The 25,747-nt window shown below is 56.9% G+C and overlaps 10 protein-coding genes across 10 annotated transcripts; 5 read left to right on the top strand and 5 right to left on the bottom strand.

Annotated features, from left to right (window-relative positions):
* Positions 1–235: 235 nt before the first annotated feature.
* C8Q71DRAFT_877958 (phenylalanyl-tRNA synthetase) lies at positions 236–2,200 on the top strand (the record flags this gene model as incomplete). Its single annotated transcript, XM_047928433.1, has 4 exons — positions 236–1,124; positions 1,177–1,454; positions 1,505–1,578; positions 1,626–2,200. 4 exons carry the CDS (start codon positions 236–238, stop codon positions 1,708–1,710), a joined length of 1,326 nt encoding a protein of 441 aa, XP_047784131.1. The 3' UTR covers positions 1,711–2,200.
* On the bottom strand, positions 1,752–2,821 carry C8Q71DRAFT_234693 (GrpE-domain-containing protein). The gene is made up of 2 exons (XM_047917187.1): positions 2,385–2,821; positions 1,752–2,321 (listed from the first exon to the last, which is right to left on the bottom strand). Exons 1-2 carry the CDS (start codon positions 2,655–2,657, stop codon positions 1,833–1,835), a joined length of 762 nt encoding a protein of 253 aa, XP_047784132.1. The 5' UTR covers positions 2,658–2,821; the 3' UTR covers positions 1,752–1,832.
* A 277-nt stretch (positions 2,822–3,098) lies between these two features.
* C8Q71DRAFT_853587 (C-1-tetrahydrofolate synthase) lies at positions 3,099–6,516 on the top strand (the record flags this gene model as incomplete). Its single annotated transcript, XM_047926956.1, has 12 exons — positions 3,099–3,148; positions 3,211–3,549; positions 3,601–4,344; positions 4,395–4,578; positions 4,629–4,686; positions 4,743–4,792; positions 4,842–5,306; positions 5,355–5,773; positions 5,827–6,131; positions 6,188–6,250; positions 6,302–6,406; positions 6,461–6,516. The coding sequence occupies 12 exons, from the start codon at positions 3,099–3,101 to the stop codon at positions 6,514–6,516; spliced, it is 2,838 nt and encodes a 945-aa protein (XP_047784133.1).
* Positions 6,517–6,691: 175 nt separating this feature from the next.
* On the bottom strand, positions 6,692–9,465 carry C8Q71DRAFT_234559 (peptide N-acetyl-beta-D-glucosaminyl asparaginase amidase A-domain-containing protein). Its single transcript, XM_047917186.1, has 14 exons — positions 9,164–9,465; positions 9,073–9,099; positions 8,991–9,011; positions 8,843–8,934; positions 8,759–8,785; positions 8,550–8,705; positions 8,367–8,497; positions 8,232–8,312; positions 8,064–8,182; positions 7,963–8,007; positions 7,484–7,904; positions 7,300–7,423; positions 7,160–7,249; positions 6,692–7,103 (listed from the first exon to the last, which is right to left on the bottom strand). The coding sequence occupies exons 1-14, from the start codon at positions 9,304–9,306 to the stop codon at positions 6,868–6,870; spliced, it is 1,713 nt and encodes a 570-aa protein (XP_047784134.1). The 5' UTR covers positions 9,307–9,465; the 3' UTR covers positions 6,692–6,867.
* A 549-nt stretch (positions 9,466–10,014) lies between these two features.
* C8Q71DRAFT_853589 (uncharacterized protein) lies at positions 10,015–11,038 on the bottom strand (the record flags this gene model as incomplete). Its single annotated transcript, XM_047926957.1, has 4 exons — positions 10,015–10,662; positions 10,715–10,740; positions 10,794–10,868; positions 10,933–11,038. The coding sequence occupies 4 exons, from the start codon at positions 11,036–11,038 to the stop codon at positions 10,015–10,017; spliced, it is 855 nt and encodes a 284-aa protein (XP_047784135.1).
* Positions 11,039–11,191: 153 nt separating this feature from the next.
* C8Q71DRAFT_735800 (fructose-1,6-bisphosphatase) lies at positions 11,192–13,327 on the bottom strand. The gene is made up of 7 exons (XM_047922509.1): positions 12,836–13,327; positions 12,646–12,774; positions 12,341–12,596; positions 12,216–12,289; positions 12,067–12,166; positions 11,732–12,004; positions 11,192–11,678 (listed from the first exon to the last, which is right to left on the bottom strand). The coding sequence occupies exons 1-7, from the start codon at positions 12,880–12,882 to the stop codon at positions 11,532–11,534; spliced, it is 1,026 nt and encodes a 341-aa protein (XP_047784136.1). The 5' UTR covers positions 12,883–13,327; the 3' UTR covers positions 11,192–11,531.
* Positions 13,328–14,576: 1,249 nt separating this feature from the next.
* C8Q71DRAFT_735811 (uncharacterized protein) lies at positions 14,577–15,427 on the top strand. The gene has a single exon (XM_047922510.1). It carries the CDS (start codon positions 14,742–14,744, stop codon positions 15,357–15,359), a length of 618 nt encoding a protein of 205 aa, XP_047784137.1. The 5' UTR covers positions 14,577–14,741; the 3' UTR covers positions 15,360–15,427.
* A 222-nt stretch (positions 15,428–15,649) lies between these two features.
* Positions 15,650–17,879, top strand: C8Q71DRAFT_698755 (uncharacterized protein; the record flags this gene model as incomplete). The annotated part of the gene is made up of 6 exons (XM_047920033.1): positions 15,650–16,007; positions 16,062–16,256; positions 16,309–16,465; positions 16,523–16,827; positions 16,888–17,390; positions 17,442–17,879. 6 exons carry the CDS (start codon positions 15,650–15,652, stop codon positions 17,877–17,879), a joined length of 1,956 nt encoding a protein of 651 aa, XP_047784138.1.
* A 2,984-nt stretch (positions 17,880–20,863) lies between these two features.
* C8Q71DRAFT_720446 (uncharacterized protein) lies at positions 20,864–22,721 on the bottom strand (the record flags this gene model as incomplete). Its single annotated transcript, XM_047921366.1, has 4 exons — positions 20,864–21,209; positions 21,264–21,637; positions 21,689–21,886; positions 21,942–22,721. 4 exons carry the CDS (start codon positions 22,719–22,721, stop codon positions 20,864–20,866), a joined length of 1,698 nt encoding a protein of 565 aa, XP_047784139.1.
* A 788-nt stretch (positions 22,722–23,509) lies between these two features.
* C8Q71DRAFT_853593 (uncharacterized protein) lies at positions 23,510–25,327 on the top strand (the record flags this gene model as incomplete). Its single annotated transcript, XM_047926958.1, has 1 exon — positions 23,510–25,327. One exon carries the CDS (start codon positions 23,510–23,512, stop codon positions 25,325–25,327), a length of 1,818 nt encoding a protein of 605 aa, XP_047784140.1.
* Between the last annotated feature and the right edge of the window lie 420 nt (positions 25,328–25,747).

Genomic DNA, 25,747 nt, shown 5'->3' on the forward strand with positions numbered 1-25,747 from the left:
GGCCCGTGTATAGTACTCACATCGTCGACGCGTCTCAGTTTTCGTGATAAAGTAGGCATGCGCCAAGTCTTCTCTCGCATTGCATGTACTGAATTGTGAATGCTGATAGACGAGAGGCCCGGGAGGACCCAGTCCATAGGAGGGAGAATAGTGTCATAGGTCGGCGGGCAAGGTGTGTTCCAATTGTTCGTTTGGAGTGCACCGGGATTCACAAGGGGACTGCAGACCAGTTCAGATGATGATCACGCTATGTCGGATCCGCTTAGCACAACGACCACTATGTGCCTTTGGCCTACGAAGGTGTGGATCCGCTCTTGCACCCGGTCGGCCCACGACCACAAACCTCCTCGGCAAAGAATATCCCACTGACGACAAGACGAACATCACACCCGCCATTGCGGAGAAGCTTGGGCGCAAGCTCTATTTGCAGCCGTCACACCCCCTTGGGATTTTGCGCGAGCTCATCGAGTCGCACTTCAACAACTTCACCGCGCACTCGGGCTTCTCGCCAATTGTGACGCCCGCGAAGAACTTTGATGACTTGGGCTTCCCGGCTGACCACCCTGGGCGTGCGCTCAGCGACAGCTACTACATCAATAATGAATCGATGCTCCGTACGCACACGTCGGCGCACGAAGTGGAGGTCTTCGCGCGAGGAGACAGGCGGTGGCTACTGACCTCGGACGTCTATCGTCGGGACGAGATCGACTCGACACACTACCCGGTATTCCACCAGATGGAGGGCGCCCGCGTATTCCGGTCGACTCCGGAGGGCATGACAGAACTGGAACAGGACAACGCACGTCTCTCCGAGCACCTCGCACAGTCGAATATCGTCATCGAGGACGTCCCCCATTCATCGCCTACGAACCCAATACCAAGCATCTATTCTAATCACGACGCGGAGCGTATGGTCCTGAACCTTAAACTGTCGCTGAACAGTCTCATGCTGGCGCTGTTCGGTGGACGCGCTGGCTCGGCAGAGGAGCCGCTGCGGGTGCGCTGGATCGAGGCTTACTTCCCTTTCACCAGCCCGAGCTTCGAAGTTGAAGTTTTTTTCCACGGCAAGTGGATAGAGATTTTGGGTTGTGGGTTGGTTCAGCAACGAACCCTCCAACTAGCCAGTGAGAATGACTGTACCATACATCCTCCTATATCCTCTCATTTCATTCCTAGATATTCCCCATGACGTGAGCTGGGCGTTCGGGCTTGGTCTGGAACGTATCGCTATGATTCTATTTGCGATTCCCGACATTCGCCTGTTCTGGTCAACGGATTCACGCTTCCTCGACCAGTTCACGCCGGGCAAGATCTCTACCTTCAAGTCCTACTCCAAGTATCCGCCATGTCACAAAGACGTCAGCTTCTGGTTACCTTCCGAAGGCCTGCACGACAACGACGTCTTCGACCTTGTGCGGGATGTCGTCGGTGATCTAGCTGAGGACGTCAAGATGGTGAGCCATGGTCGCCCCCACTATCTGTTACTTGGCTGAACCGCTCGTAGATTGATGGTTTTACTCATCCCAAAACACAGCGTACCAGTCGCTGCTACCGCATAAACTACAGGTCAATGGACAAGTACGTGTCAGACCTCTAGTACTACCCTTTGTTGACGTGTACGACAGGTCATTGTCAAACGACGAAGCCAATGCTCTCCATACGGATGTCATCACACAACTAAGAGATAGGTTCGGAGTCGAGATTCGTTAATTATTAGGTATCATCAATGCCGTAATGTACGCTCTACCGGAGCCCCCGTCCTACTGACATTCGTCCCACTACTACGAACACGACGATCATGTCCTCCCACCTCCCACCTGCGCCGATCACCACTATGACCGATCCTGGACAACACCAACCTGGGCTGCACGCAAGACACGGTCCTTGATCATATAACCAATCTTCTGGGTGTCGAATACAGTGCCGGGCTCCTTGTCCGGTATCGGGGCCTGGTAAAGGGCTTCATGTCGGTTCGGGTCGAAATTGTCACCCGTCGGGTCGAACGGCTTTACGCCGTATTTGAAGAGAGTCTGCAGGAGCAGTCGATGTGTCATCTCTACTCCGGTATGCAGCTCGGTAAGGTAGGCCTCCGCTGGTTTGTCAGCCGGCGTTGCGGGAGCGGGCGGCTGTGGTGACGACGCGTCGGAGGACTGGGAGAGGGCGGATGGAGGAACGGATTTTAGCGCGAGCGCAAGGACATCGACGGTCTCGAGAAGGTCGGAGGCAAAGCGCGAGATGGCGAAGTCCTTGGTTTGCTCCTTTTCCCTCGCGGCGTTACGCTGGAGGTTCAAGTAGTCCGCCTGAAGGTACCGTAACCGGCTCTGATTATTTGCAATGAAGACAAATCAGCAGATGCACATTGGACGCGATGCTGGACAGCGCACAGTGAGGTCAACGACTTCGGCCTCCCTCTTCTTCAGCTTCTCCTCGCATTCCGACGTCGCCGAGGGACTGCTGGCAGCTTCGCCCTGTCCCTCCTTGCTCTCTGCCTTCGCCTCGGACGTCTCGCTTGCACTCGACTTGTCGTCAGAGTAGTACCGTACGCCAGCTGTGGCTGCTCTCCGGCGCGCGGTGGAGAGCGCGGATCTCGCCGGACCTCGAACGGGAACAGTGCTCCTGCATGAGCGGAACATCTGGAATGCCTGCGCGGTGTTCATGACGAGTAGTCGTTGGCCAGTAGGCGAGAGGCGAGGGGAATAGGTGATGTGATGTGTGCGGGTGGACAAGACGCCAGCGGTCTGACGAGAGTGAGATGGCAAGCACGTCCAAATTTTGGCCGAGAGCGAGCGTGGGACAGTTCACGTGCGTCCAGGAATATTACCGTGGATGCTCTATATATGAGCGATCCTTGGCTCCCCGTCTCTTCTACACCATCCGCGCCCTTGCCTTGCCTCCAACCCATGCCGTACGCATAGCGCTGCAACCCGTGAAGCTATCGCGCGCCCGCGTTTGCCGCTTGGCACGATATCGGACTGGGAACATTCACTGCAGCGCGTGAACGATACTCGTTCCTCAAAAGGAAATCGATGCGATATATTTCTCTTCGATCTCTCAGGGTGTTTAGCCCGTCCCTTCCTTCCTACCTCCACTATCGTACGATGGCCTCCGCTGCAGGCGCGAAAATCGTCGACGGCACTGCCGTTGCAAAGTAAGCGAGTTAGCACGTTGGGCACCGTACCGTTTACTCATACCGTACTCGTGTGCATGAAGGTCGATCCGCGATGAGGTCGCCGCGCGGATCCGCGCTCTGCAGGCCCAGCACCCTCGCTTCCAGCCACAGCTCGCCATCATCCAGGCTGGTGCGCGCCCAGATTCGGCGGTGTATGTGCGCATGAAAGCAAAGGCCGCAGAGGAGGTCGGGATCAAGTTCAAGCACGTCAGCATCCCTGCCGAATCCGAGGTCGATGAGGTTGTCGACATCGTGAAGAAGCTGAATGACGACCACAGCATCAGCGGGATTTTGGTCCAACTTCCACTCGGCGCGCACGTTGGTGCAGACGGTGAGCGGACCGTCACGGAGGCCGTCAGCCCAGAGAAGGACGTTGATGGGTCAGTGTGCCAAATCGTATGTTTTGCGTGTGTTTGACGCGGTCTACACAGGTTCCACGCCTACAATATTGGACACCTCTCTTCTCGCGCGTCCGACCCACTGTTCACCCCATGCACTCCCACGGGCGTGATTCGGCTTCTGGAGTCTACTGGTGTTTCTATTGCTGGCTCACAGGCGGTCGTCCTTGGACGTAGCGATATCGTTGGGAGCCCCGTCGCGGCCATGCTTAGGAACCGGGACGCTACTGTCACTCAGTGCCATAGCCGCACGAAGAACCTACCGGAAATTGTGAAGAATGCGGACATCCTCGTTTCTGCCATTGGCAAGGCCGAGTTCGTGCAAGGCTCGTGGCTGAAGCCAGGCGCCGTGGTGATCGACGTTGGCACGAACTACATCCCAGACGCCACGAAGAAGTCCGGTCAGCGCCTCGTCGGTGATGTCGACTTCGCTTCCGCGTCCGCTGTCGCGTCGTACATAACCCCTGTGCCTGGAGGCGTAGGCCCAATGACGGTCGCGATGTTGATGGCGAATACTCTTCGTTCGGCCGAGCGTCTCTGGCAGACGGAGCGCGACCTTAAGTTGAAGCCCTTGAAGCTCGAGATTCTTCCAAAGGTTCCGAGCGACATCGAAATCGCTATGGCCCAGACGCCGAAGCCGGTCACCCAGCTTGCGTACGAGATCGGTCTGCAACCCGATGAGCTTGAGAGTTACGGCAAGTACAAGGCAAAGGTAGAACTGAGCGTGCTGGACCGCTTGGCCCACCGCAAGGATGGCAAGTACATCTGTATCTCCGGGTAAGTTTCAACGCTACGTGTACAACCATCTAGCTCTGACCCGTGTGCAGTATCACGCCAACACCGCTGGGCGAGGGTAAGTCCACCACGACCATTGGTCTGGCGCAGGCCCTTGGAGCGCACCTTGGTCGTCCGGCGTTTGCTTGCGTCCGGCAGCCCAGTCAAGGTCCCACGTTTGGTATCAAGGGCGGCGCAGCTGGTGGAGGTTACAGCCAGGTCATCCCGATGGACGAGGTACGTCTGCATCCAAATGACCATTCCCAACGTCTGACATTAGTGGCCAGTTCAACCTGCATTTGACTGGTGATATTCACGCTGTTACCGCTGCGAACAACTTGCTGGGTATGTCTTTCATTACGCAATGACGTGCTGAGAACTCGCGTTCACAAGAGGTGTAGCTGCCGCACTGGACGCTCGTATGTTTCACGAGGCGACCCAGTCTGACAAGGTAATGAGCTGCCATGCTATGTAATCAGACGTACCTGACGTTCTGCCAGGGTCTGTACAACCGCCTTGTTCCGGCCAAGAAGGGCAAGCGTGAATTCGCACCGCTCATGTTCAAGCGTCTGAAGAAGCTCGGTATCGACAAGACGAATCCGGATGACCTCACGCCGGAGGAAATCAACCGCTTCGCACGTCTTGATGTCGACCCCGACACCATTACCTGGAACCGTGTCCTCGATGTCAATGACCGTTTCCTCCGGAAGATCACCGTCGGCCAGGCTCCGAGTGAGCAGGGCCATGAGCGTGTCACTGGTTTCGATATTTCCGTCGCCAGTGAGTGCATGGCAGTGCTAGCGCTGACCACGAGCCTTGAGGATATGCGCGAGCGACTCGGTGCGATGGTCGTCGCGACCAGCAAGCGCGGAGAGCCTGTCACTGCTGATGACATTGGTGTCGGCGGTGCTCTCGCTGTCCTCATGAAGGATGCTATCAAGCCGAACCTGATGCAGACCTTGGAGGTACGGCGAGACTTTTACGCTGTCGACGCCTAACTGAGAGTGCTGCAGGGTACTCCCGTCTTCGTTCACGCTGGACCTTTCGCCAACATCGCGCACGGTAACTCTTCCATCCTGGCTGATAGGGTCGCCTTGAAGCTGGCTGGCACTGAGGAAGGCGATTCCGCCGACCGTGTCGGGTATGTCCTGACAGAAGGTGGTTTCGGAGCCGACATGGGTCTGGAGAAGTTCTGCAACATCAAGTGTCGGACGAGTGGTTTGATCCCGGACGCGGTCATCATTGTTGCCACAACCCGTGCCCTGAAGATGCACGGCGGTGCACCTGACGTAACTCCTGGCAAGCCGCTTCATGAGACGTACACCAAGGAGAACCTCGGAACGCTCGAGGAAGGTTGCAAGAACCTTGTCAAGCACATCCAGAACTCGCGCAAGTTTGGCTTGAAGGTCATCGTCGCTATCAACCAATTCTCGTATGTCGCGTTGTATTGTCAGTCAGACAAGGTCATCGGCTGATGAAACCTAGGTCTGATACACCTGCCGAGCTTGAGCTTGTTCGTCAGCAGTCGCTAGCCGGAGGTGCCGACGCTGCTGTCGTGAGCAACCACTGGGCGGAGGGTGGTGCTGGTGCGCGTGCGTTGGCGGAGGCTGTCATTGCCACCTGCGAAGGACAGTCTGACTTCAAGTTCCTGTACGACCTCAATCTCCCGATCGCGGACAAGATTCTGGCGATCTGTAAGGAGATCTACGGCGCGGACGGCATCGACCTCAGCGAGACTGCGCAAAAGCAGATCGAGACCTACACTCGCCAAGGCTTTGGCAACCTCTCCAGTGAGTTGGAATGGTATGGTCTGGCTGCATGAGTACTCACGACTCCGTTTCATTAGTCTGTATGGCTAAGACCCAGTACTCGTTCTCACACGATTCGAAGCTGAAGAATGTTGCTTCTGGTGAGTCACCTCAGTGGTCGATTTGTCACCTTGCTGAGTTAATCCTCGCAGGCTTCACCGTGCCCATTCGTGAGGTCAGGTTGTCGGCTGGCGCTGGCTTCCTCTACCCGCTGTGTGGTGACATGCAGACAATGCCAGGTCTCGGGACGCGTCCAGGTATGTCTTCAGCTTATTGTATCCTATCCTACTTGCTTGCTCATTCTGCACCAGGCTTCTGGGAAGTTGGGCTTGATCCTCAGAACGGCAGGGTTGTCGGTCTCTTCTAGACGCATCCACAAGACAGCTAGACTCCATCTTCACCAGATCGGCTCTAGACAAGCAATACACCGTCTCAACACGGGGCTGCATACCGTTCAACACGGAGCGCAGGCGGGCTTCATCGCTTTGCCGAGGTGTTGTAGTCAGTGTGTCACGACGAGTCGTTAGAGGGCACTCCGAGAAAGAACGAGGCGAGTGGACGTCGGGGTACACGTTGGTACAGCAGCTGTGCGTAGGCTGGTTGTACGTAGAATTTAGCGCTGAATGACAGACGACGAGAGAATGAAGTCTTTGCACTGAACGACGCTATAGAATGTCCTATTTTGTCCGACGAACGCAAGTGCTAGTCATCCCATAATTCACTTTCCCCCTGGCAGCCTCGGCTTGGCCAATACTCCCTGTGACATCGGGGCAGAGAACGGGAGCGAGAATGGACCGCCCGACAGGGAACCGCCCACGCTGTCGTAGGTGATGTTGTTGTCTGCAGCACCGACGTTCCGCCAATACGTGTTGCCGTCGTCATCACTGTAGCTGAATGTATCGTCGTTCGTGCCATTGCCATAGTTGCCACTGGCTGATACCACGAAGGAGGAGGCTACGGGTGGAATTGAGTGCCAACAGATACATATACCACAGTGTTTCGAAACTTACTTGCGGTCTGCCGTTCGTTGATCGTGGAACCCAGGATAAAGGGACTCGGCAGCGAGACGCGGTTATACGAGTGGTCGAATTCGGCAGTCCCTGAGGTCTTGTGAGCAAGAATCATGTACCAAAGGGGAAGCTCCTCTTACACGACTCGTAGGAGTCATTCAGATAGGTCATATTGATGTACAGGGGGTAGGAGAAGTCGTCGCTTAACACTGATACTCCGTTGTGGGTGGAGAGGAAGGAACCCGTAGCAGTTTGCGCAACGTTCTACGAGAATACATGGGCTGTCAGCTAACATCTTCGGGTTCAGTCTCTGCGGACACGTACGTTCACCAAGTAGCCATTCAGGTAGGATTGCGTGTTGGAGTAATCGAGATTCTGCGTCCAGGTGACGGAGGTGTGTTCGCCGCTCCCGCTCGTGAAATCAGACTGGATCTGGATGCTGCGCTTAGCAGTCACAGTGACAGTCAAATCACCATTGTCGTCGAGGGTCCCCGTGGTCGTAGTCTCGGCATACGGCTCCACGTTGTATGCGGTGATATTGCCGGTGGTCGGGCTTGACGACGAGTCTGTGACTACTTGCAGGTTGCCTGAGACATACCAATTGTCGTTGATGGTGTGGTTGGTCTCGGCGGACACGACGTCGATGCTGATGTTGTGCGGCTGCCCATCCGTCAGAACCGGCACGAAGGGCGTGAGGTCAATGAAGTAGGTGGGGAGGTCGAGGGCACCGTATGATGTTATGGGCCTAATCGCAGGACAAGATGAGTATTAAGTACGGATATCAGCCAACTGACGTTGCAAACCTCCATGCAGTGGGCGAAATTCCACCTGTGAAGATCACGGCGTATCTAGAAGCATGAGACTGAGTCGAGTTTCACCTCAGCTTCGTCAGTAAGTGACGTACGGGAATGCTACACCAGCAACTTGACCATCCACGAGCATACGGACTTCGCGGAATGGACCGTAACCATAGGTGAAACCGCTCGGTAGGTCACCCAAATACTCGCTAGCCACGTTGTAGTACTATCGAGGCTGTCAGCTAATCACCATCTCGCGCATCACGATGACATACCCAGAATTCTTCCGCGGAATTACCAGAGGCGTAGAGCTCAGCGTAGACCGCCACGGCGTTTTGAGGGATTGTCACATTCAACTGAATAGACATGAAGTGAGACCGAGGGCGCTGCTGCGCGTGACAGTGACGCACAGAGAAAACTGGAGGGACGGATGCGTCATCTCCAGTGTTGTTTGCCAAGGTAGTCACCGGAATGATGGTATTGGCACGCGGCGCCGCCGGATGCTCGTCAGACGAAGCATAGAATGTCGCAGTGAGCGTAGCTTCGAATTACTGAGGTCAAACCCGAGTAACTGGGAAGTTTGCAGCACTCACAGGCATACTGGCCGTTCAGCCCTGTCTCAAGTATATTGTCAAGTTCCAAAATGAAGGTACCTGGTTCCGAAAAGAGCGGGAGGTAACGGGTCGCGTCCTTGAGATATGTCCAGATGATACCGTCGGTGGTAGGCTCCGGTGTTGAGGTCCTCCATACTGGGTTATGAAGTCAGAGCGTCTCCTAGGTATCTCGAGCACCTCGGACTGACTTTCGACATTCTGGAAGGTGAAGATCCCTGTGAAGACGGATGAGCCTTTGCGCAACGTTACCAGGTAGTTTCAATCAGTCTCACCGAGACGATCATACTGAGTCCCATTGGAGGTCACGGTGAAGTTGAGGCTAATTCCAGCCCAGGAACCAACCTCGCCACAGTCTGTTGGGGGACTAGCAATTTCTAAGCTGACAGCGCCGAAGTACAATATGATGATACGAAAACGTACGTGTATTGAACGATTTCTGGACTGCGACATACGCATTAACATCGGTAGTAGCAGATACGTACTACATGGACACTGCACTCACTCTCCATAGGAATTCCCGAAGGTACGCCTCCAGGGTGCAACCATGTCAGCATTGGACGATCAACTGTATACTACAAACCTCCATTACGCACTCAAGAATCTGTACGGTGCACTGCTGGGCGCTCGAGGGCAACGGGGGCGGTTGCGCGACCTGGAAGTCAACAAGCACCGCCGCATACGACGCCCGGGCAGCGAGGAGACCCGCGCCCAAACTCTGCACAAGCCGCGTCCACATTGCGCAAACTCAACCAAGGAAGGAACCGAAGTTGAAGCAGGAGCGTCTGCGAAGCGTTCGTGGGCGCACCCTGCCCGTCGCGGGATCTTCATCTTATATGGCGTGCCGAGAATAATGATGGGAACCCTTCTCAGTTGCTTCTCAGTGGGAATTGTCGAGAAACGCACATGCGTTCAGGTCCAAGATAGCCCGGGCTGCCACAGTGGGAGCGGATTGAATGGAATACGCCCTGCGCGGCGCGCCGTCGACAAAGAAAGCTGCCAGTGATCTTCGTGCTTCGTGGGTGCAATAGCGTCTGCATATAGTGAAGGCGGATACATATACGAGCCCAGCACACGGGGGGACGACCTTTTGGAGGCCCATAGCTTCCGATACAGCGATCGAATAACCATGGCAATCCGGCCACAAGACTTGCCCATATCGCATTGTTTGGTCTCGCTGGTAAGGTTGTCCCGAGTTGTGGCAATGCAGGTATTAACGCTAGCGTACACTCCCCAGGATCTGGTATCTACATACGATAAATATGGCGCTACTATGTCTCGAGTCCGCGCAGCGTAGGACAGATCGACGGCCATATAGGCCCGGTCAGTCGCGAGGTGAGGAACGAGTGAAACCCAAGGAATCGGAGTGCACTCTAGGCACTGCACAGCATGGGGCGCGAGTAGCATAAATCAGACAGGAATGTATGCCAGTGCGCATGACATACCTTCAGACCTCCTGGTTCAGCAAATCCTCTTCAGTGGGGTGAACGCCGCCTCGTGAATCATGAGATGCCGGCTCTGCCACCCGCGTCGACGGCCCATACAGGCCACCCTCAGCATCCTCCGGGAACTCGGTTGTCGACGAGTTGCGCGAGACGATGTCATCGTCGTCCGTGGCACGGCGGCTCTTCCTCTTGGACTTCTTCTTCCGCTTCGGTGCCTCGCCGTCCGTGATGCTGTAGGCGTCCTCCGTCCGCGCCCACCGATCCTTCTTGTCCTTCTTGCTCCTCTTGCTCTTCTTCTGGTTCACGGGCGCAGCGTCCTCGAAGTTGGCCGGGTAGCGCCACCGGGTCGAGCCTGCGTCGCCTTGGCCGGATCCCCCGTAGTACTGCTCTTCGTTGCGGCTCCAGAACTCCCCACTGCCGTTGGTGTGTTGCCGGGCGTCGCCATTCTCCGACGCGAGATCCACACTGGAACTTCCCTCCTGGCCCTCCGCGTACGGCTGGTCCCGGAGGGTAGATGCAGGGAGGCGATCATTGTAGCGAGAAGCCCACTGCGATCGTCGCTCCTTGCGCTGGATGTCTGATGTGTCCACCAGCCCCCACTTCGCTACCCATTTCGGCGTCCGGCGTCGGTTCTTGTTGTTGCGGATGTTCTGGAGCAGGTGTGAGTATGCGCAGCGATTAATCGTCAGTGCGGGTTGTTACCTGGACGTAGAAGTTGTGGACATGCCCTGCAGCCGGCATTCAGTAAGAGTGACGGAACGGCGGCGGCGCCGAGACTCACCCGGGATGTAGCCACAGATCGTGAGGACGACATTGATGAAGAAGTCCGTGCCAATGCCGAATCTTGCTGCAACGGCTGCAAGACACGTAGGTCGCTCATGAGTGATGCAACATGGCGGGCATCGGACGAGGGTACGTACCCAGAGGCGGGACTAGCGTCCCGAGGATGAAGAGGAGCACTTGATAGCCATGGTGCTTCCGCGGAGTGAGGTCGACCTTCGTGAACGTCTGGGGTCTGGAAGCCATGGCGGGCGATGAGGGGAGAACAGGAGGCACCGCAGAGACCCTGGACGTGCGGGAGGTCCTGGCTGTACCCAAGTCGGCTTGGCTGCCCTGTTTGTTGTGGGCGCTTTGTCTGTGGCGCGCGCCGTTCAATCCACGGCTTGTCAGAGGGCGCAGCGTCCATCATACGTACCAGCTGCCTACGCCGCATTCTCAACACAGCTCGACAGTGCGCTGTTTTGACCACTTGTAGGTATAGTCTCACACGCAGGTACCGCAATACAGCTGCGGGCAGCGGGTCGTATACGTCGCCACTGAGTACAATTACCCTCGAGAGGCTAATGTGCGTAGTGCGCTCTTCCATATCGATATCCATCTGGCGCTAAGGCCGCTGTCGCTCTCTTGCACGTAAGGCAGCCAATAGTATGTCGTTGTTGATACATTGAAAGTTAGTACAGCTGCACTTCAGTTGACTACATACGACTGGTATACACGATCGTTGTTCCTGCATATTCCTTTACGCCTCACTATTGCCCTGCTGGTAGAACTTCATCAAGTCCTGGACGTCCTCCTTGCTGCCGAGGAACACAGAGCAGCGCTGGTGGATGCTCGTTGGCGTGATGTCGAGGATGCGCTTCGTGCCTGTGGTGGCAAGACCCCCCGCCTGTACAATCGTTTAGCTACCGGAAGCAATCCAAAAGCGTAAATGACACCTGCCTGCTCGGTCAAGAAGGCCATGGGGAAAGCCTCGTACAGCATACGAAGCTTGCCGCTCTTGGACTTCTTGTCGTCGGGGTAGCCAAAGATACCTCCGTACAACAGCGTCCGGTGCACATCAGCCACCATGGAGCCGATATACCGCGCGCTGTACGGGGACTTGCCCGAGGCGGGGTACTTGATGCTGTGCAGGTACTTGTTGACGGGCTCGTGGAAGTACATTGCGTTGCCTTCGTTGAAGGAATAGATCTTGCCCCGAGGCGGGATCTTGATCTAGATGGATCGCCGTGCGTTAGACGAAATTGGACATCTCTCGTCAACGCTTGTGGACTTACGTCCGGGTGGGTCAGGATGAACTCGCCGAGCGAGGGGTCGAGTGTGTAGCCATTGACACCGTTGCCAGTTGTAAGCACCATGTTCGCCGACGAACCATACCTGTTGGCTCGGTTAAATACGCACGGCAAACTGTCTGCGCGTGACCAACATGGTGTAACCTGCCGCGACCATCTCGCTTCCGGGTCGCAGGACATCGTCGATGGTTCCTACTGAGCCAGACTTCTGCACAGACGCTCAGCCAATGAGAACGAGCGGGCGCCGGAGAATACTTACGATACGATAGATACCGAAGATGGTACCAATGTTTACACCGGCGTCGATGTTGCTGCTGCCATCTAGCGGGTCAAACACGACGCAATAGTTTCCCTTGTGCTTGTCCTCGATGATGACGGCTTCGTCGTTTTCCTCGGAGACGAGCACGGCAGTCTTCCCGGACGCGCGGAGGGAGTTGATCATGATGTCATTTGACAGTACGTCCAGTTTCTTCTGCTCCTCGCCCTGGACATTGGTCTCACCAGCAAGACCGATGCTGCAGCGCATCAGAGCGACCATGTATAGCGACGTGTAAACGCACTCACAGGTTGATCAGACGAGCTTTCCGGACGTTGGTGGCGATGAATTTCGACGTCGTCTGGATGGCCGTGAGGAGAAGGGTGAGATCACCGGTCGCTACGGCACCGAGATTGAACTGCTGGCTCAATACATGGCTGAAGAGGTTCCATCAGTGACCGCGATCCCACCGAGCGCGAGATGCATATGGTCACGGACCGCGTCAATGTGATAATGTCAGTGCTCGGTGGCTCTTCTCCAGACATGGCGGTTCAGACGATGGAGCAGAAGGTAGACGTGAGAGAGCGGTAGAGTTGGTTGGCCGCTATTTAAACTGGGTGAAAACACGGGACCGAGACCAGGTAGAGGCTGAGGTCGGACGGAACTATTCGGACGATGAGCGCAGGCTCCAGAGCACGGTGAGGACGCCATTGCCCTTTAGGGGCATGCGTCACACATTCCTCCTATCGCCTCCGGCCCGGGTCCGCCTGTCACATACTTACCAAAACCGGGCGCCCGCCTGTCCCGCCTCCTCATCCCGGAAAGTACGAATCTCAGACCCTACACGCTGCGGGCGCGTAGCGCCCGCAGCGTATAGCGTCCGGCCAGTTCCGGGCGGAGTCGAGCGCCGCTCGCAGCGATTCTGCTCGTAGCGTAGCGATCGCAATCCGACTCAATCGTAGCGCGAAGCGATTCTGGTCTCGGTCGAGCTGTAGCGTGTAGCGATTCGAGGCCGGCGTGCAAGTCGGTAAGTCCTTTAGCGACTGTCTTAGTGCCTTAGACAGCCCAGGGTACTCACCGCCGTATATAGGCCCTTGCCACCTTGCCCGATGCTCGTCGGCACCCCCGCCCCGCGCTGCAGGGCCGCGCCCAGCCCGCGCCTCTGCGCCTAGGCTGCGGCATCGGCCTCAGTGGCCGCGGCCTCATGCACATGTGCTGGGGCCGCCAGTGCCGATCGTTCCCTCCACGCTTCGGCGCCACGCGTATCGCATGCTATAGGTGAGTGCCCATTACTCTTCCGCCGCCCCTTCCATCTTCGTAGTCTCGCCACCCTTCCACGTCATCTTGCCACCCTTCTGCGTCGCGTCGCCCGCCCCTGGTTCGCGCCACCCTATCGCCTCCCTTCTGCGTCACCTCGCTTGTTGCTGTCTTGCCCCCGCCCCTTGCCCGCCCACCATCTCTCCGCCCTTCAGACACCTACCCGCGTCGCCCCCCCGCTGCCGCCCACCCGCGTCGCGTCCACCGGTCGTACCCCACGCGCGCGTCACGTCGACCGCGCTCGCCACGTCGACCGCGCTCGCCACGTCGACCGCGTTCGTCACGTGTCGCTGCCACCTCACTGCCCGGCGCTGTCGACGCCGTCCTTCCCGCACCCGCGATGCCCTCACCACTGAAGCCACCGCTACCGACACCACGCACCCACCGCCACTCACACCAGCGCGCACCCGCCGCCCAGTCACGTCACGCGCATTGCCGCTCCGTCCACCCATCGCGCGCGTCCGCCGATCCGTCCCGCACAAGTACTGCCGCCGCCGCCGCCCTCCGCACTCACCGCACCCGCCGCCGCCGCTGCCGCCTCCTGCATCTCGCGGCTGCGTCGCATCGCCCGCACGCACCCGCCGCCCCCCGTCACGCCCCGTCCTCGCGTCGCCCGCACGCACGCTCGCCCCTCACTCCGCACTGTACGTCCGCCGTTAGCGCCTGCGCAGCGCTCTGCACGGGCGCACCCCGATCCTTGTCTGCGCCCACCGACCGTCGCACGCACTCGGGGATTCTCAAGAGGCTTTCTGCGGCTAACCCCTGTGACGACCCGAAGACAGCCCTTGCTGCGCCCCGGCCTGGCCATGCTGCCCCCATCGCCGCGCTCAATCTCTCGCATCCCGACGCCGACGTCTCACCCTTCTCCGCCGTCTCGCCACCCTTCCCCGCTGCCTCGCCACCCTTCCCCGCCGTCTCGTCGCCCTTCCCCGCCGCCTCGCCACCCTTCTCCGCCGTCTCGCCACCCTTCCCCGCCGCCTCGCCACCCTTCCCCGCCGCCTCGTTTGTCACCCTTCCCCGCTGTCTTACCTGCGGCCGTCTCGCCCTGGGCCAGCGCGGGACGAACACAGGGTGGGGGAGCTCGCCGATGGGGAGCAGTGTCGGTCGCACGCTACTGTGCGGACTCGCCAGAGTGCAAGCGCGAGTCGTCGTCGTTGCCAAATGTAGTGACGGGGCTCCTGCGGAAATCACGCAGGGGTTGTGTGCAGACGCACCCGGCGACACGGACGATTCCACGAGTGTGTCCTCGAAGCCAGGCGAGTACACAGATGCCGACACAATACTGTCGAAGCTGGGCGAGAAGGATACTGCACGCGCGCTGCGCTCGCTGCCTCGCCCGCCCTTCACCTCGCTGTGTGCCACCTGCTGCTTGTGCTACATCGCCACGCTCGCTATCGTCTTGGCCGCCTTTTGTGCACCCTTCACCTCGCTGTCCTTGGCCTGTCCTTCGCCCTGTCCTCACCCTTCCTCACCATATTGCAACCCATCTCTCATCGCCTTGAATGTTCGCCATGTTGATTGCCCTCGCTCACCCTCTGTCTCACCCACTCCTTCCATCGCTCGTAGCCTTGCAAGTACCATCTCGCCTGCCTATCGTCTCGTTGCCTGCTCACTGTCTCATTGCCTATCTACCATGCTGTGCCTTACTGTCGTGTCACCCTCACCTCGCTTGTCTGTACCCTCGCCTGTTGCACAATGTATCTAGTATAATGTAAATGGTCAATAAACCTAGTAGAGCTTGTGTTACGATGAATCACTGCTCGTAAATGTGGCAATCACATCTCTTATGAGCTATGCCAGGGCACTTGGAGCCTGGTGCCCAGTCGTGATCGGGCAAACACGAGCTATTGTTAAGCGAGGATATCACTGAGTGGTAGCCTGCTCGCTCGCTGTGGCTTGTTGTCCTTTCCTTGTTGCACCATCGCTCGGTGCGACTCTGCCCACTGCTGTCTATCTCTTACCACAACACTTGTTTGTCGGGAATCGGTGGCTGGAATGCCAGTTCTCAGTCTGTTGGCTTGTCTTCAGCAATGCCCAGAGATCGTACAGCACCTTTCCATTGACTCACTTCTCCTTCTGTTTCGTCTACTACAGTGCCTCAAAGAGCGGCTGTCATGGTTCTCGCCATGCACGGATAGCGAGCCCCCATTGAATTTGCCCTCCGATGTCAAGAAATTCCTGGCTAGCGCTCTGCATATGTCATGCGAGTTACCAGATGGTGCACTCATCGACCGGTGCTGGAGCGCGCTTCGTAAATCTGTTTGGGCGAGTACTAGCAGTACTTTTGCTGAGCAGTGTCGCTCTAAGGAGCTTCTCGATGTCTTCGCGAAGCATGGAATCCCTCAAGGAATAGGTACGCTACATTCGAATTACAGTCTTGGCTGGCATGTACGATTAATGTTACCAGGCTTCCATGATCTATACCCACGCACCCGGGTCTGTCTTGACTCGAACTGCAAAATTGTTCCGAGCCATCAACCCAGTGAAGGAACAAGTCCTGACGAATCGCGCAAACTGACTCGGCTTGTTCCATTGCATTGTGTCAATTTCACTCGGGAGTTCGGACCTATCCCAGTTGTCGCATACTCTGCCCAATGCCGGTGTATGTTTTGATTCCCATTTTTTGTTCGATTGTAGCTCATTATATTCAACAGCTTGTTTTACTCGGTACTACCCGGACTACTATGTCCACGAGCGCCGTGGCCTTCGATCTTACTACCCTGGAGTCCCACCATCAATTGAGGTCGCAAAACACACATATATCGAGGCTACACTTTGCGAGCAGTTTTCGGCTTCTATGGTCTTTGCTTGGTATTGTTCCTTCCAGCTTTGTCCGCTAGTAGACATAGGACTGACATCTCGATCAAGGGTCTCGGGACAGAACAATGCGAAGATTTACCAGGAACAACACTGGGAAGCTGAAGCTGAATTCCCTCTCGTATGGCCTGTTGTGCCGAGACTCGACGGACCGATGGTATCCGATGCGTTCTTCCTTTTTGCACTCCTACGCGACCATGATGAGCACGAAACTCTTCTTGTCCTTCAAAACGATACCAACCAATCGATACGACTCAGCAGTGCTTTGTTGCAGCGGAATACGGCAATGGTTGGCCCTGGTCAAGAGCAATGGAATCACATCTGTGATCGCTGCTGTGCCCAAAAGGTGGATGGTGGTGTCCTCTGTAAGCCCAAGTTATATTGATTAGCTGTTCGCGAGGCTGATTTTGGGATAGATACGATGCGAGCAGTTGTCACAGATGGTGTTACAGTTGGTCGGCCATGTTGTGGGGTTCACGACTGCAAGGGACGACTCCTCTCCCAGCGAGCCCGCTTCTGTGACACCCACATCAATTACGAGCGTCAATGTAGCATCCTTGGGTGCGAGAACGATGCAGAGTCGGGCTTCAAGACATGCACTACCGAGTCCCATCGTGCAATCGAAACCGCCCACACCACGAAGCGATCTGCGCTGTTTCAGCTGCGGCAGCGGCTGGAGCGAGTTGGGCAGCGGCAGCCGAGTAACCCCAACGGCAGCTCTGACGACGATCCTATGCTCGATGATGAACTTGATATGGATGAAGAGGGTGGTACCGGCGCCAGCACACAGAGCAGCCCAAAGGTCCGCGCTCGCTTTGGCCGGCGGTGGACTCACAACGAGCAGCTTTGTGTTGCAACTTGTGGGGTGGTCCTTGGCCGGATGACAATGTATGGCTCAGAAGCAGTAAGCGGGGTCAAAGTAGGCTTCCATCATCAATGAATCCTTCATACAGCTAATTTTGGGTTCTAGGTATTTCTGCGCCGCTTATTCCCAACCCAGCACTCGCTTCCCCGTGTCATCTTCTACGATAGCGCCTGCCAGCTCAAGAAGCATCTACTGGCCAGCGGTGACACATACTTTGACAATTCAGCACTGCCTGTAGATGTCTTCCACATGAAGAGCAAGCACAAGGAGTCCGACGAGTTTTGTGGGTTTCACTGCAATCCTGCACGGTGGCCTGAATTGCATGACGGAGGGGTATGGCGATTCAATTCCTCAGCAGCAGAGATGACCAATGCTTGGTTTGGTGGGTTTATTTCAATAGTGCGGGAGATGCGCGAGGATCGCTATGATTTCTTCCTTGATGAAGTCATCAAACAGCGAAACTGCCGCACCATTCACGAGCTTGCCCTTCATGGCGCGCATCCCCGCAAGCTAGAGCGGTCTTGGCTGTTAGCAGAGCAGTAGCTGTGTTTCATTCTTGTACATTGCCAGATAAATTAGCTGCCTTGTGAATCCCAGTGCTAACAGATTTATTGTCAAAATTTCTGGGTGTGTACATGCCCAGATGCTGGTGCACTGACACAGTGTGATATTACTGCACTGTTACTGTACCCACACTGCACCTGCTCATTGTGTTGAACTAACTGTTTTAGGTGTTATCACACGGGATAGGACTTATCCTTACCTGCTATGGACTTATGGCGTACTATGCTACATATTACGTACATTCTTTTCGGATTTGATCCAGACCTGTAGCACATGATTAGATCTAGACCTTGATGGAACATTCCACCGCTTTCCAGCATGTTTCACCACATTCCTTGATTGCATTGTATTGCATCATCGAGCACATCGCTGTTCCAGTCCTTTCCATGACATTCCATTCATAGTGCAATACCGCCTCATCCTTGTGTATTTGCTCATTGCACCATATTGCTCCGTTATGACTCTACGTTGTTACGCTTACTGTACGATCATGTGATGGCTCTCTCATGTGTATATATACCGGGCTGGATACGCCCTAGAATGTAGCGGTCTCTTCTCTTGTCTTGTGCCTCTGAGTCTTCCCTCTCAGCTCTTAAGAGATCTGTTGTAAGTCCTCCTCTACTACAGTGCTCTGTGTGCTCCTGTAGTGTTCTTTTGTAGCCTTGCCTCAGGCTAGCCACACCACTCCTTGTTCATCACATTGATTATACTGTATAGTTAAGCTACAGATTTACTGTATTTTCCCCTTCATAAGTTTGCCTCCCCACCCCGCAGAGGAGCAAATTGCACACATTTGTTGATCTCATCCCATATTTGCTTGCCCCACTTTCTCAATTGCTCCCACCTGTTTCTGTGGCAGATATAGCGGAGCATGTCCAAACCATATATACCACATCATACAAGAACAAGTTCAATAATTACACCCCTCTGTTTGTTACGCTGTGCACACAGTATTCTCTATAATTGTACCTCACTTACCATACAAACTGTACTCCTGCTGCTGCTAGAGTCCTGCGCGCCATGCATGCAACACCTAACTTGGTGGCACACACCCAGGCATAGACACCGCTCTTTACTATTGGGCTACTATCTCATATGCATGCAATTGACTGCACCATTGAGAGCTTTGCTTTCATCTTTCAGTTCCCGGGCTTGTCACTTGCTGGCATCTATGTGCACTCCTTGGCATGCAGCTGGTTGGCTCCTTGCCAACTTTGCTTGTAGACTCCTTGTATAACATGCTGCACAGCCCAGACTCCTTTTTTGGTGCTCAACTCATACCACAGACTCCCCCTCCTGTGTATGATTCCCCTGCAGACTTCCTGTCTTGTGCACATCACACTAAGTTAAGGCTCCAACAATATATATACATACTGTATACATACAGGTTTTACCCTATACTTTATCTGTACACATACAGGATCCGTGCATCTTGAATGTATAGTATATATACAGTATATATGGTTTCAAGTATAGTAATACAGGAGCTTCAATATTGGTAGAAATTAGACCACTATTGAGCACAGGGACTCATTATTGCAATGATTTGCGGACATTGGGGAGAGCATGGATAGCATTGTATTCTTTTTTGTGTTCTATGTTCAAACATGTGCTTACAGCATACTAGGGAGTGGAATCCTGTTGTGTGAACTACAATGGCCTCCAGTTTGACAAATTGAGAACCTATGTAGGCTTCTGTTAATTTATTAGGCTGTTGTTCATGTTCATGAAAAGCTCCTAGGACCATTGTGCATGTCAGCATGATTGAGCTACAATTCAAATTTGCCTAGGGTCAACAGGACAGTTGAAGGCCTGCTGCTGGAGGTGTGGCAGGACCACTCAACTCGGACCGGGAAACAGAAACAGGAACAGGCTATGATTGCGACTATAGGCGGGGGGAGTGTGATCTAGCTAGCAAGATACGTGAGGGGAGCGGGAGCAGAGAGAGATGAGGCCGTGGTTCAGGAGCATGTCCATGACCTGGTTCGAGAGCGGAAGCAAATCCGGGGATGCATACATATGGCACAACATCCCATTATGGTAAGTGTCATGATCTGTGGTAAGCGGCAGGCTTACAACAGTGTCCAATGTTGCTTTTCTATTAGTCATTAGACTTAGGTTCTCAATGCCATAGATGCTTTTTCAGAGCCAGACACTGATTCTATAGATCAGAGACAGTGTAATTTGGGTCCTAAATATCTGGACTTTGTGCAATGGATATCCCCAATACATCTTGGAGTACATGGCATAGAGCTCTTCACATAACAGAAACTCTCCTAATTGACTACGGAGATACTAGAGTTGATGACTTTTGTCTTTCTGAACAAGTCATGACAAATGCATGGTACATGAGATATTCTCGAGGCATTGGATCAGCTGGTAGGTTGAGTATCTTGGAATGAGACTGGTGTGGGTGAGCACAACAGCACATGCGGAAAAGCATATGAGACTGGCATGTCTAATCTTACTGATAGGCAAGGATTAGGCCTGAAAATCATTGGTGTGATTGAATCTAGACAGCTACCTGGAGCATTGTGTTAGTACTAAGTGATGCTACTATATGATTGAACATCTACAAGAGAAGTGAAGCCACATATAAACCTTTGTGACATCTCATGTGACTTTAGCCAAAACCAGCAAGTAAATCATCATTATATCAGGATTATACTACACAGTATGTAGTACAGTACCCATATTGAGGTGGTACAAACATTCTCCATCATCTTGAACACTAACATGTACACTGGTTTGTGATGGTTTGAGGTTTAAGTAGGGAAATGAAATGACTATTATAGCTGGAGATCATACTATATAAACTGTATATATACAGTATATATACAATATATTATAGTTGGAGCCCTAAATGTCATTGTCATTGTCATCACTTATGCTGGTCTGGGACCAATTACACCCTTACGGCTGAGGTTCCTCATAAGAAATCAGGTTGCAAGGCAACCTCTACATTACAACAAGTCATTCTCCATATCTGCTGCATATTCTGCCACTGCATTCTTTGCCGCTTCCTGCTGAGGCAACCCGCTGCCCTTGTATTTCTGCCAAATGGAAGCAAGCCGGGCACTGCTGACAATGCTGAGGCCCTGCTGAGCATATGGTGGTGAGAAGTTTGGCCCGTTCCCAATGAGGCTGGTGCCATGCATAAGGCGCGGCTGCCAGGCAATGAACGTGTTTGCCGACTGCTCGATCTTGATCCCATATTCTGAGACATAGAAATGTCCGCCAACCTCAGCTGTCCGGCCCGTTGTCCACGAGTAGGCGTACTTGTGTGGGTGAGTCTCCCGGTGCATGTGTCTGCAGAACACATCAGCTTTTAGCGAAGATGGGGGCTCAATAGGAGTAACACACCGCGCGTAGTTGACACCCATCACACCTGATGGTGGCGCAAGCTTCTCGTGGCAGAACACAATGGTATCCTCACCCCTCTGCACATAGTACTCACCGCGGCCATCCTCGCTCGTGCCGATTGCCCCGTTTGCATCCATGCGGGGGAAGCCATTTGTCTCGAGGTACGAATGGAGATCGTCAAGAAGCTCGGCAGGGAGCTGGGCACACGCCAGGTTGTAGAAGATTGCAAAGGAAGAGGATACTGCCATCTCGTGGCTCTGTATGAACTCCGCCGAGGGCTTCGTCAACTCAATATTGTGGCACCAATCAAAGATTGGTGCACTGCGCGATCCTGCCGAGTATCCAGCAAGGACAAGAGTCCCCGGGTCTTGCTTCTGTGAGAGATACTCAGCACTTAGCCGCAGGCGCAAGGTTCAGACACAAACCCGGCTGTCGCGCTTCGAGTCGCAAGCTACAGTGATCGTTGAATTCACATAGTCGAGGACTGGGGCATCCTTGCAGAAGTTGCGAATAACAACGGCAACAAGTTCACCAGTCGCGGCATCACGAACCACCGCGCCTTCATCAGCACGAATGATGAGCTTGAGCTGGTTTGGATCGAGGGTGAGTACTGGATAAGGATGCTAATCCCAGTTATCAGTTACTTCAATGCATGTGTGTTCAAGGTGGAACCAGTACCAGGCGTTTGTCTACCTCAGCCGGCCGCTTCTTGACATAGCCCTTCCAGCCTGCCGCGCTCTGGGCATTCTCGCCCACCCAGTAATCTTTCTTTGGATAGCCGTAGTTCGGAAGCTTTGGAAGCTTGTACTGCTGTGTCTGCGCCTCGAGAGCAGCCAGCTTTTCCTCGTCGCTGCGCTCCTTGAGTCCCATCGTTGCAACTACGCGGGCGCGCTCTTTGCGCCTGGCCGCGCATTCGTGTTTTCTGTGATCGAGTGCAGTGCGAAGGTCGGCTGGGAGGTGGGGCCACACAGATGCAGCGCCGGACTGGCGCAGAAACTCGGAAAATGGGTCGGCCCCGAGTTCTACTGCTCTCCCTGCGGCTTGTGTGGTGAGCTCGTTTGTAAATTCGGCGCGAAAGGAAGGGTCGGCAGAGGAGTAGAGCAGGAGTAGAGCAGATGTTGCTGCGAGATCGGCGCAGAATCTGAGGAATTCTTGGTCGCGGGCTGCAGCTTCAGCAGGCGTGAGTTTCGGTCTGTGCCTAGATCGTGGCATCGCTGGGTAAACGCAGTGGCAAAAGCGCGTGTAGGGCAGCCGCGAACAGTGCGAGGCCTCGAGCTGCCGCCGCAGGAGCGCAACTAGGCGCCCGAACCACGCCACCGCCCGAAGCGCCTGTCCAGCGCCTACTGCACCGCTCTTCGCACCCGCCACGTCGCGCCTCCCGCCCCTCGACCTGCCCCCCGCGCCGCCCCCAGCACAAATGGCTAGCCGCGGCAGCCCGTCTGCGAGTGCAGTGGGCATTGTTCTGGCCCTTCGGGGACGAACGACGACCCCGCTCCGCAGGCAGGCCTAACCGCCGGCCGCAGCAGCCCCCCCGTGCGCGCGCGCGCCCTACCCGCCGTACCCGCCCGCTGTGTTCAGCTCCTGGCACGCGCGCACCGCCCCCACACCGCTTCTGCCCCCCGGCACGGTACCTGCCCGCGCCCGCGGCCCCACCCCACGCGCCCCAACCCCGCCGCCGCCCACCGCGCGCACTTGCCCACTGCGCACCCGCCTCGCGCATCCGTGCCCGCCGCCCTTCCGCGCTGTCGCGCGTGCCGCCTGCGCGGTAGGATCGCACCCGCCGCGCCGCGCCGTGCGCTTACACCGCTGGCGCCGCCGCCAGCGCAGCCCTCCCGCCGCGCGTCCCCCACCGCCCTCGCCGCGCGCGCGCAAAGCGGACGCGTGCCCGGCTTGCATTTCTCAAGGGGACGCGCGAGGCGGCCGTCGGCGCGTCGCGCCCCTCGGACCACCTGCCGCCCCAGCAGCTGCCCCGCGCGCGCACGCGCCAGGGCTGCCCACTGCCCCCCTCTGCGCCCAACGCCCCCGCGCCCCGCGCCCCGCGAACGGCGCGCACCCACCCCTCGACCGCCCGCGTGTGCGTTCGCCCACCCAGCCCATATGCATGCCCACATGCCTGGGCGCGCAAGCACGGGTGGTGAACGGGTGCGCCACGCGCCACGCCGCGCGCGCGCACCACGCCCGCCTCCTCGCCCGCCTGGCTCCGCGCCAATACCCACACCCGCGGAGACCCGCGAGAGCCGCCGGGCATGGCGCTCGCGGGCGGAAAGGGCGGCTGGCTGCAGCTGGGCGGCGGAGAGCAAGGCGCGCCCAGCGCGCCGCGCCCGCAAGCTGGGGTAGTGCCGCGCCGCGCGTGCACCGCATGTACGCCCCGCGGCTCGCATGCAGCCTGCTCGCTGCTCCTCGCTGCCCGCCACCCGCCCCCCGTTGCTCGCTGCACACCCCTGCGCTGCTCGCCCCACACTCCCCGCTCCCGCCCCCCGCTGCTTGCTGCGCGCACCGCGCACCGCGCACCGCGCATCTCGCCCCGCGCACCGCGCATCTCGCACCGCGCACCGCGCATCTCGCACCACGCTGCCCGCCTCTCGTTCCTCGCCCCTCGCTGCCCGCCCCTCGTTCCTCGCCCCTCGCTGCCCGCCCCTCGCCCTCGCTGCCCGCCCCTCGCCCTCGCTGCTCGCCCCTCGCCCTCGCTGCTCGCTGCCCGTTCCTTGCCACCCGCCCCTCGCTGCTCGCTGCTCGCCCCTCGCCCTTTGTTCCCCGTTCCTCGCTGCTCGCCCTCGCCCTTCGTTCCTCGCCTCACGCCCCTCGCCCTCGCCCTCGCTCCTCGACCTTGGTTCCTCGCTGCTCGCTGCTCGCCCCTCGCCCCCCGCCCTTCGTTCCTCGCCACACGCCCCTCGCTGCTCGCCCCTCGCCCTCGCCCTCGCTCCTCGACCTTGGTTCCTCGCTGCTCGCTGCGCGCCCCTCGCCCCTCGCCCTTCGTTCCTCGCCACACGCCCCTCGCTGCTCGCCCCTCGCCCTCGCTGCTCGCCCCTCGCCCCTCGCTGCTCCCCCTCGCCCCTCGCTGCTCGCTGCTCGCCCCTCGCCCTTCGTTCCTCGCTGCTCGCTGCTCGCTGCTCGCCCTTCGTTCCTCGCCCCTCGCCCTCGCTGCTCGCCCCTCGCCCTCGCTGCTCGCTGCCCGTTCCTTGCCACCCGCCCCTCGCTGCTCGCTGCTCGCCCCTCGCCCTTTGTTCCCCGTTCCTCGCTGCTCGTTCCTCGCTGCTCGCTGCTCGTTCCTCGCTGCTCGCTGCTCGCCCTCGCCCTTCGTTCCTCGCCTCACGCCCCTCGCCCTCGCCCTCGCTCCTCGACCTTGGTTCCTCGCTGCTCGCTGCTCGCCCCTCGCCCCCCGCCCTTCGTTCCTCGCCACACGCCCCTCGCTGCTCGCCCCTCGCCCTCGCTGCCCGCCCCTCGCCCTCGCTGCTCGCCCCTCGCCCTCGCTGCTCGCTGCCCGTTCCTTGCCACCCGCCCCTCGCTGCTCGCTGCTCGCCCCTCGCCCTTTGTTCCCCGTTCCTCGCTGCTCGTTCCTCGCTGCTCGCTGCTCGTTCCTCGCTGCTCGCTGCTCGCCCTCGCCCTTCGTTCCTCGCCTCACGCCCCTCGCCCTCGCCCTCGCTCCTCGACCTTGGTTCCTCGCTGCTCGCTGCTCGCCCCTCGCCCCTCGCCCTTCGTTCCTCGCCACACGCCCCTCGCTGCTCGCCCCTCGCCCTTCGTTCCTCGCTGCTCGCTGCTCGCTGCTCGCCCTTCGTTCCTCGCCCCTCGCCCTCGCTGCTCGCCCCTCCCCCTCGCTGCTCGCTGCTCGCCCCTCGCTGCTCGCCCCTCGCCCCTCGCCCTTCGTTCCTCGCCACACGCCCCTCGCTGCTCGCCCTTTGTTCCTCGTTCCTCGCTGCTCGCCCTTCGTTCCTCGCCCCTCGCCCCTCGCCCCCCGCTCCTCGCTGTTCGCTGTTCGCTATTCGCTGTCTGCTGCTCGCTACTCGCTGCTTGCTGTTTGCTGTTTGCTGCTCCATGTTCGCTACCTGTGTACCCTACATTGTTAGTTACCAGTGCTACTTGCTGTTGCTCGATGCCATGCCCCATCGTTTGTTACTTTGTACTTGGCCTGGCTTTTCGATACCATTGCTCAAGGTTTGCCAATGTGCATTTGGGTCCATTTAGCAATCGTCTGCCTTCCCTTGGCCTCACCAATCCATGGTGGATATCTTGTGAGTCGCTATTGTGACTTCAAGGGGAAGTTGAATCATTATGATGCTGTACTGTAAGGGATACTAGGCTGTAGTCGTCAATGTGGAGGTATCAAACAAGTGAGCTTGACTGGAAGGGTATGCGAGTATGCAAGGTCAACTATGTGGGTACTAGGTAGATGGGTATCTGGGTGTGTGGATATGTGAGTAGATGTGTATGCGAGTAGATGTGTATGCGAGGGTATGGGTATGCGAGTAAATGAAGATGCGAATGTG

Source organism: Rhodofomes roseus (genome assembly GCF_022264815.1).
Source record: "Rhodofomes roseus strain CIRM-BRFM 1785 chromosome Unknown C8Q71scaffold_2, whole genome shotgun sequence".
Taxonomy (NCBI): domain Eukaryota; kingdom Fungi; phylum Basidiomycota; class Agaricomycetes; order Polyporales; family Fomitopsidaceae; genus Rhodofomes; species Rhodofomes roseus.